At 35.9% G+C, this 10,776-nt stretch overlaps 1 protein-coding gene across 1 annotated transcript; it reads left to right on the forward strand.

Moving 5' to 3' along the window:
* LOC109810119 (uncharacterized) lies at positions 1 to 8,834 on the forward strand. Its single transcript, XM_020373501.3, has 3 exons — positions 1 to 434; positions 1,396 to 1,641; positions 8,408 to 8,834. The coding sequence occupies exons 1-3, from the start codon at positions 74 to 76 to the stop codon at positions 8,737 to 8,739; spliced, it is 939 nt and encodes a 312-aa protein (XP_020229090.2). The 5' UTR covers positions 1 to 73; the 3' UTR covers positions 8,740 to 8,834.
* The last annotated feature ends 1,942 nt before the right edge of the window (positions 8,835 to 10,776 follow it).

Consider the following 10,776-nt stretch of genomic DNA (forward strand, 5'->3'; position numbering starts at 1 on the left):
CAAACTACAAATAAATAAACACCAAACAACCCCTTCTAATAGCATCAACTACACCTCTTGAATCTTCATCACCATGAAGGGGTCAACCATTTCCCCCTCTCTGATCTCCCTCTGTCTCTCCGTGTGGCTCTTGTGTGCCACTTTTGGCTGCGCCAATTTGTTGAACCAAATCGAGCACTGCGAGTTGGATTGCGCGAGTGCCACGGTGGATGGACTCAACGTGGTTGGTAACTGCGAACCCAAGTGTTCTCAGGGTTTCACTATTCCCAGCCAAATAGAGAAACAAGGACAAGACGCCATCAAAAGCTATTTGGATAACCTTTTCACCAACGCTCTGTTAGACACTGCTTCAGCTGAAACAAGGCATGACCCGGAACCACACCCAGATAGCCATGCCATCGAAACCCAAAGCAAAACACAGATTAACCACGAGGGTAAACATGTGATTCTTGAATCTTTTCGTTAACTTGCAAATTCTATACATATTGTGTCTTAATTTTGTCTAACTTTCTAAATTGAGTTAGATGGCTATATATGTTTCATGTTCAACAATAAAAAATTATCATTTATATAATTTTTTAGTTATTTATTATACAAAATTATTATATTTATCATATATTATGATTTATGATTAGATAACACAAAGTTGTGAAACAGGTTAAACTTGTATTGTTGTTTGGGTCAATACAAATATATGAATTTTGTAATTTGACTTGATAGATCGAGTCAAATTGGTTCATTTGTTTATTTCTTATTTCAATTTAGATTTACGAAAATAATAATAATAATTCAAATAGGTTTGATAAATTTTGATTGAGTTAAATTGATTTAATTTTTTTTCGAGATACGTTTTTAAGAGTCAACTTGAACCATCAAATTGAGTCACATTTTAATTTTTACACTGTGGATGTGTAACTTATTTTCGCTTTTAAATTTAGTTAGAATAAATTAATAATTGAAATTAAATTATTATATTTTGTAAAAATTATATTTAACATAATTTCATGTAGCTAAAGTGTAACAATTATATATATGACAACTAAACTCTGACATTTTTATAATTAAAAGTTTAATAATGTGATATGTAATAGATATATATGAGAAAAATGATATATATAAAATAGTATGATAAAGATGCATATTTGTATATAAATAAGAGTTAATCACTTATATATTTTCAATGTAAAAAAATTTTATACTAACAACTAATTATATTTTTTAATAGTACCATGTCATTTGTTTATTTAATAAAATAAAATAAAATAAAATTATTTAAAAGGTATGATTGATTCTCTGTGTAAAAAACTTTATATTGGCAGTGTGTATGGATGATTAATTGAATAATATAACTTAAGTTTTAAATGATTAATTGTTTTATTTATGTTGTGTGTGTAGGTGAGAGGAACATACATGCAGATAAAACTACTTATGAAGTGCCCAAAAACATTGGAGAAGATTATAAGCCGACAATTCCAAGCCATATAGAGAAACAAGGACAAGAGGCGATGAAAGAATATTTGGATAACATATTCAGCAACGCACTCTTTGGCAGTGATTCAATTGAAACAGGACAAAATCGGGAAGCACATCCAGATACCTATTCCATCCAACTTGACACCAAAACACAAATTAAGCACGATGGTAAATATGTTATTTTTTTTTTCCTTTAAATTTGCAAATTTCATATACACGCTGTCTTATTTATTTTTAAGGAGTAAATATGATTTTAGTTTTTTTAAATATGACTAATTTTTATTTTAATTATTAATTTTTAGTCTTTATAATTTTTTTTTTCATTAAAATAATTTCTATTATCACTTAGTAATTATATGACATGTATTTAGATGTTACATTAATGATTATTTTCAAAACGTGTTTGAATACATAGTATATACTATATATGCTATTTGATAGATACATTTTTAAAACCTTAAAAGTGTATTAAGTAGAACTAAATAAAAAATGGAGTATTAAAATTAAAATTAGTTATATTTATCATGGACAAAAAATATATAGAAGATTTTTTTAAGAGATTTTATTTGCAAATAATTTTGTATAACCTTATTATAGTTACTAGTTAAAAAACAAGGCACAGTATGTTTAGTTGATTTTTTTTTTTAATTTAAGATCAAACATGGTTAAGAGATGTAAATATATGCTACAACTGAGAGGTGTTTTTAAAATCAGTTGAATGATAAAATTATAAATAAAGAAGTGTACACTAAATATGATTATTTTTTTATCATTAGTATAAACTAAAGAGTATGAATTGGGTCACAAAGTAGCCCAATATAACCATCTATCAGCTAAACTGATAGGAACTACCATAAGAACTAGGGTTATCAGAACAAAACTAAGAAAGATTTAATTCAAAATTTCATCATAATTCCCAACCAGAGATGTCCAGGTATTAAATACCCCTTACAATGGTCTAAAGAGACCTTGGAGGAAAAGATAAACATTATGGGCTCAAAAACTTAAAGAAACAAAACTATTCCAGTTTGTAATCTTTGGCCCAATACGATGGAAACTTGGGCCTACGTGAACTTGCCCTATCAATGTCGCTCGATTGAGTCAGCACCTTGTCCTCAAGGGTGCTACATGGCGCTGCAGAAAAGGGTTAGCTTTGGGAGGCACGGATTGAAGGAAGCATGGACGGTGGAGATGCGTTTGTGTTTTCTGTAGAATCATCCAGTGGTTCTAAAGTGTTAGGCGAATGAGTGGAGGAGTCAACAACTGTTGCTGTTTCCAAGTATGTCGTGGCACGCAAAGGAACCTGCCGCGAGTCAATAAGAGAAGCACCATAAGGGAGCCTTGGGTTCACATGAGTACTCCCCCGGCCAGAGTTAAGTTGATCAGGCTCTTCAACCGTTTCGGATTCCATGTTGCCGCCCACCGAGAGTGACAAGAGCGGGTCAACTTCCACGAGGAGGGATGGTGGGGCGTGCAAAACAACGTCAACGGGTCGTCTCCAACGAAGGGCTGCAATTGCGACACATGAAACACGGGGTGGATCCGCGAGCCGGCCGGTAACTCCAACTCATAAGCAACCATGCCAAGGCGTCGACGAGTCTGGAAAGGTCCATAAAATCATTTTGCAAGCTTCTGACTCGTGCGACGATGGACAGAGGTTTGGCGGTATGGTTGAAGGCGCACCCAAACCCAATCACCCACAATAAAACAGACGTCTTAGCGGTGTTTATCGACTTCAAGCTTCATTCTCTGGCGTGTGCGATGGAGGTGATGTTTCACTATTGATACAATCATTTTATGTTCTTGTAGGATGGCGGATACCGTGGGAAGCAGCGGAGCATTGCAGGAAAGGAGATCAAGGGTGGTTGGCGGTGGGTGACGGTATAGCACGTGAAAAGGAGATGTGTCCAAATTGGAGTGTTTGCTCGTGTTGTACCAAAACTCAGCAATGTGAAGGATGCGAAACCACGAACGAGGGGTATCACTCACTAAACAGCGTAAAAAAACACTCCAGTGTGCGATTGAGAACCTCTGTCTGGTCGTCCGTTTGCGGGTGGTAAGATGAACTATACTTAAGCTTAGTCCCTTATGCTTTAAAAATCTCACGCCAAAACTGACTCAAAAAAATGGGATCTCTGTCAGAAATGATAGCCTTGGGGGCCCCATAAAGCCAAAAAATCTCCTGCATGAATCTTTGAGCGAGATGTTGAGCAGTGAAGTGAGTGGGGAGAGCCATAAAATGACTGTATTTACTCAAACGGTCACACACCACCCAAATTACTGTCTATCCATGTGAACTAGGTAAGGAGGTAATGAAATCCATGGTCACCTCCTCCCAAACCTTACTTGGAGAATTTAAAGGTTGCAAAAGACCTCTTGGTTTCTGAGTTTCATTTTTATTTTGCTGACAGATTGGACACCCTTTGATGAAACGACAAAGATCAGCGGCCATAGAGGGCCAGTGATAGGAAGTAGCCAAGCGACTAAGACTGCTCTTAACCCCTGAATGGCCTGCAATGGGAATGGCATGGTATTCTGCCATCAATTTCTGCCCCAAATCAAATACATCAAGAACGAAGAGGCAGTTCTGAAAATAGAGTAAGCCTTCACGAACAGTATATTTATCTCCTAATTGCGTATCCATCAAGAGTTTGTGAACTAAGGCTTTCCCGTCTGGATCTGATTGAAAATAAATCCTCCATTGTTGCAGAAATGCTGGTATTAGGGAGGACAAGGCTAATAGCACTGAATCTGGGGGGTCTGTGGGTCGGGATAAAGCATCCGCAACCACATTATGGCATCCAGCTAGGTAGATTATTTGAAAATCAAACCCCAATAATTTCGTCAGCCATTTCTGTTGAGTAGGGGTCTGGATCAATTGGGACATCAAGTGTTGAAGACTTTGTTGATTCGTAAGTATCAAATAATTTTGCCCAATTAAATATTGTCTCCATTTTTTAACTGCTTCTATAATGGCAAACATCTCTCACACATATACTGATTCACTTTGCATTTTGGTGCATAATTTCTTGCTGAAAAATGCCAGTGGATGATGATCTTGTGAGAGCACAGCCCCCACTGCCACGCTTGATGCATCTGTCTCAAGAACAAATGGTTTTGAAAAATCAGGCAACTGAAGAATAGAGGCAGTAGTGATGTGTTGTTTTAACTCTGTAAAGGCTTGTTGAGCCGGAGGAGTCCATGTAATTTGGAATCTTTTAATAACTCGGTGAGAGGAGCAGTGATTCTAGCATAGTGGCGTACAAATTGCCGGTAAAAATCGGTGATACCAAGAAAGCCACGTAGGCCAGTAAACGAGAGTGGAACGGGCCAATCGATTATGGCCTTCACTTTTTCTAGATCAGGTTGCACTCCAGATTCTGTAATTGTATGCCCGAGATAGGTCACACACTCCACTCCAAAGACGCACTTAGAACGCTTTGCAAAAAACTGGTTAACGAGTAACAAATCTAAAATTGAACGTAAATGCAACAAGTGGGTAGTAAATGACGTACTATAGACCAGAATGTCATAAAAAAAAACCAGAACAAATTTTCTTAAAAATGATCTAAGTAGGTCATTCATTGCATATTGAAATGATGATGGAGCATTAGAAAGACCAAAAGGCATGGCCGTAAATTCATAATGTCCATCAAAGGTTCGAAAAGCTATTTTTTCTATATCAGAAGGGTGGAGAAGAATTTGATGATACCCTGAACGTAGATCGATCTTAGAGAATATCTTAGCTGACCCTAGTTCATCCAGTAGCTCATCAATGGTGGGGATGGGAAATTTGTCTTTGATAGTAATGCCGTTCAATGCTCTATAGTCAACACAAAATCTCCATGACCCATCTTTTTTTTTTTTACTAATAAAACTGGGGAAGAAAAAGGGTTGGTACTGGGTCTAATGATGCCCTTGGTTAACATCTCTTTGATCATTTGTGTCATGTCTTCTTTTTGGTGGTGAGGATATCTGTAGGGTTTAACATTGATAGGACTTGAGTGGGGTTGTAATCTAATATGGTGGTCATGGGGACGAGAGGGTGGAAGGCCAGTAGGTGTCTGAAAAACCCGAGCATATTCATGCAATAATTGATTCAACTTAGGTTGAATAGGATGGCTGGTTTGGGTTATTGTGGTAGGTTTTGTGGTTGGGGCAATGTGAGTAAAGGATAAAAGGTGACAAGTAGCAATCGAATCTTGTTGAAGTAGTTGGCAAAATTGGGGAAAGGTAGTCTGAGTAGGGAATTGGGAGTCCCCTTCAATTGTTACATGTCGGCCCTGGTGATAGAAGGTAAAACTGGGGACCAAAAAATCAGCTTGCACAGGCCCGAGTGTTTGTAACCAAGCTAACCCGAGAACTACATCAGCCCCCTCTATAGGTAAAACAAATAGTGGAACCTCAAATGAATGTGTCTAAAACTGAATAGGGACCCCTTGGCAAACTGTAGTACAAGAAATATACTCACCATTGCCCACCATGACTTTGAAAGGCATTGTAGGAACCGGGGTGAGATTGAGGAATTGGACCATACGGGGCTGTATAATATTGTGTGAGCTGCCAGTGTCCACCAAAATGCTAACGGGTTGTCCAAAAATTGAACCTTGAAATTTTAATGTCTGAGTTGAGGGTTGACTGGTTAAGGAAAAAGTGGATAAATGAAAATGGGAGCCCATCTCAAACTCTGAGGTCACAACTAAATCGATAATGTCCACAGTAGGCTCAGCTAATTCAGTTTCATCATTGTATAATAGCAATAAAAACTTGGGGGTGGCATATTTGTGTCCAGGTACAAATTTCTAATCACAACTATTCAGTTCTTGCATTTGTTTTGTTGTCAACTTTTTAATGGGCAACATTGGTTAAGAGATGAGGGAAGGTTGGGTGGAGATTTTGGAGGTGGTTGGCCGAGAAGAGTTAGAGAAAAGGGATGTAGTTTGGGTAGTGGTCATGGGAGGGTGTGGGAACTTAGGTTTAACGTCTAGTAATTTCTCTTCCACCAACTTAGCCATGCCAATAGCTTGGGTGATGGTCTGAGGTTTTAAAATCTTGAGCTCTCGTTCAATAGGTGGGCTTAAACCAGACAAAAAAACAATTCAACAAATTATCATGGGACAACCCTACCGTTTTGTTGCACAATTTTTCAAAGTTAGCTTGGTAATCTGCCACTGAGCCAGCTTGTTTGAGTTTAAACAAGGAACCTCGATGGTTTTCATATGTGGAGGGGCCGAATCGCAATTCCAAAGCACGGCTAAAAAAAGTCCAGTCGCCTAGTTGATTCAAAGAGTACATCCATTTGAACCAACTTAGGGTGTCAGCTTTCATATAAAATGCCACCATGGGCACCCGTTGCTCTCAGGGAACTTGATAAAATAGGAAGAATTGCTCAGCCTGAAAAATCCAATCTAGAGGCTTAGAGCCGTCAAACACAACAAGCTGTAATTTGGGTGGTCTAACAGGGGTAGGATATTGTAAGGGGTTAGGCACATGATTGGTGTAAGGAATGGAATTATGGAAAATGTGAGGGTTAGGAGGTGGTAGATTGTATGAGGTATGAAGAGGGGAATTTACGGAACTCGTTGTAAGGATAGGTGGGGCCGTACAAAAAGGGGGAAAATTGGGGATGGGTTGAGTGTATTGGGGAAGTGTGTTGGTAAACATAGCTGGTGCCGTGAGTGGAATAGATCCGGGAATATTTAGGGCAGGTAAAGTAGAAGAAGGGGGAGAAGAAGAGGTACCTGGTGATTTGATATTGTGAATTTATTGAGTGAAGGTATCCATCATATTGGACATCAAATTAGTCAGGGCATCGTGGCGATCATCATGTATCTGACTCTGTTGGATCAATTGCAATTGTAATTCTGCAATCTGGGAAGTGAGGGTGGCGATGGCCTCATTCGAGGGTCGGTTGGAGTTTGAATCCCGATTAGGTTTAGGAGGCATGGCCAATGAAATCACCAAATTGATAGGAACTACCGTAAGAACTAGGGTTACCAGAACAAAACTAAGAAAGATTTAATTAAGAATTTCATCATAATTCCCAACCAGAGATGTCTAGGTATTAAATACCCCTTACAATGGTCTAAAGAGACCTTGGAGGAAAAGATAAACATTATGGGCTCAAAAACTTAAAGAAACAAAACTATTCCAGTTTGTAATCTTTGGCCCAATACGGAGGAAACATGGGCCTACGTGAACTTGCCCTATCACAAACCAAAAATGTGATGGAGTTTGGTGGCCAGTTTGCTGATAATGAACTGAAAATCATGGCTGGGACTCACTTAAGAGTAAATAGACGAGTTGGCGAGCTGACTAACAAAAAAAAATTAATATTTTTATTTAAAACTGTGATCCAAGTTGACAAATTTGGTTAAATGATTCAAAGTATTATACTTGGCCTAAAAGAGTTTTTATTATTTCATTATTTAGAAGTTTTTGAACTATAATCTATTACATTTTTTTCTCCTAATGCTTATTAGACTAACTGTTTTGGTATGTTACAGATATTTTCATGATAATGGTATTATACATTAATATGCAGTACACAATGTGTGTGTAAGTTTGTTGATTTTAAGATTAACTTGTATACAATCATGGTAGACATGAAATAAATATTGTTGAAGTTAATAAACTTATCACTCATAATAATTTCTTATTAGAGGTTAATGTAAAAATTTTGTTAGTACATACACTATTTACGTTTTTAATATATAACAATTATCTTAATGGTCGTATTAAAAATGATTTTTCTAATTAGTTGATGAAAATTCATTCTTATTAAACTTGTAAAGAATAAAAGAAAAGCATGAAAATAAAATATGTATATAAGGAGAATTACTAAAATGAAAAATAATATTATAGGAAATATGTATGTGAATAATGTAACTCTACCTCTTTTAATGGATAACTGTTTTGTTTATGTTGCTTGTAGGTGAAAGGAGTATGGATGCACATAAATCATCTTATAAAGTTCCCAAAAAGTCTGAGGAAAAACAATTGTTAGATGGTGATTTTGGGGTCAACGTTGATCTTGAGATTGTAGACGATGGAAAGTATGTTCTGAAGATTAAGAAGATTAATCTAAGTTCAACCGATGAGGATGAGGTAGAAAGGGCTAAGCATATGGCTCAAAATGGAGCCATGTTGTTACTTTATGGAGAGATGCTTCAAGACATGGGAGAGAAATTGATGGCTCAGTCCCAAACATCCATTTACTCCATATTTAAAATGCCTACTCCTCCTAAATTGAAGTCTGATAATTAATCATAACTAATTAGGTTTTGAATTGTATTTTCCTCTCATAGTTTGAGAATTATTAATTTTTAATCCCTTTTTTATCCATGAATTAATGTTTGCAACAGAGTATTTGTTTGTGTTTCAACATTACATTACCCCCTAAAAAAAAGAAAATTACATTATTATAAGAAATTAGTAAAATAGGGTCAAGTACATGGTGTTGCCTTGTTATGTGATGAACAAAACCTTTCGAAATTATTTTCTTATAAAAATTAATACAAAAAAACAAATAGTGTTATATTAAAATCTCAATCACTCAAGACGCTGAATGGAGTAGTATTAAAAACCTTTTAGCATTCTAAAATCTCTAGATCGTGAACAAGATAATAATGAATTAGAAGAAGGAATCTCAAATTAATTCAAATAAAGAAAATTAGAATAAAAATATAAATATGGATACATATATTGTTCGAAATTAATTTATTTAATGGAGAATAGATAAGAAGTTATCATGATTATAGAAAGAAAAACTTTGTAAATAAAAATATGCATATTTGTTAAAATAATGACACAAATATAATGATTATTTTTATCGGTAAGAAAAATTACAATAATTATAAATTTAGAATTGTCTATATTATTTTTATATATATCTTTGGAGATGATCTTGTTCAAAGTAGGGGTGAGAATGACTCAACCATGTCCACTAATTTAGTCTAGCTCGAAGTTGATTTGGACGAGTTTGGATTTTAAATTTGAACCCCGGTGTAATTTTAGGACGGGTTCGAGTTACTTTTTTGGTCATCCAATCCGGTTTAATATATAATATGTTGAGCTTAGAGGAGCTTGAAGCTTAAAGAATTTTTGATGATCACAAGATGTGTGTCAAGGGCAACTACAAACAACAACAACTTAAACAACTTAGAAACACAACAATAAAGTCAAAGAAAATGTCAAAGAAAATGCTATGTAATAGTGATTAGTGTATAAATTGTCTTGAATGATTTAGTTTATTGTGTATGCTGTGTGCATGAGCAAAATCTATATCTAAGCTAAGTAGAGTGTATGATGATGAGTTAAGGAGATTAGAAAGTTATTTTGAGACTTAAAACGAAGTTTTAAAAACTAACTCAAAATAATCAATTATCGTTAAATATAATCGATTATTAAAGCAATAGGCAAAATGAGATGCCTTGCTGCAATAATCGATTATTTGCCAAATAATCGATTATCCCAGAAATAACTCTATGGAATAATCGATTATCCAGTAAAATAATCAATTATATTGTTCTTGGTTGGTTTCCAGAAAACCTGAAGAACAAAATAATTGATTATTCTTTAAAATAATCGATTATCTGGGTCTGAGACTTTTATAAATAGTTTGAACTTTTAGAAACTTCAGACATGAGTTAGAACTGATAATTAAATTGAGAAAAGCGTTTTTGTGGAGTCTTTGTGACCATCTTGGAGAGATTTCTTTGTGAATCCAAGAAGAAAAACGTTTGTGAAAATCTTTGAAAAGATCATCATCATCATCACATTCTTGAAAGGGGAAGATTAAGATTTGCTTCTCAATTCCAGGTGAATTCGTTCCTTTATTCTTTGTGAATATTTGTAAAATCTTGAGAAGGGTTTCTCAAGTGGTAAGGTTTCTTGTAGTGGGTTTCTACAAGGGGTGCTTTCTTGGGGTCAAGAAAGTGGTTATCTTTAGTGTTGAAGTATAAGCATGTGTGGTGTGTGTAGACCCCTAAAATTGTCCGGGTCGGAAATAAAGCTTGAAGACTCTCGAAGACTGAAGGATAATCAGCCAGAAGGACTCCTCGAAGGCCCTAGGAGGGTTCTCTGTAGGTCTAGAGGTCTTAGAATAGCTCAAAATAAAGAAGTGGAGGGAAAAAGCCCAATACGGCCGTACTGAACTTAATACGGCCGTATTGAAGCTTCAATACGGCCGCAGCGAAACTCAATACGGCGTATTGAAGTTTCTGAAACTTCAATACGGCCGTACTGAAGTCAATACGACCGTATTGACACTTCAATACGGTCGTACTGAAGTCAATACGACCG

Source organism: Cajanus cajan, chromosome 3 (genome assembly GCF_000230855.2).
Source record: "Cajanus cajan strain Asha chromosome 3, NIPB_CcT2T_4, whole genome shotgun sequence".
In the NCBI taxonomy this organism is placed as follows: Eukaryota; Viridiplantae; Streptophyta; class Magnoliopsida; order Fabales; family Fabaceae; genus Cajanus; species Cajanus cajan.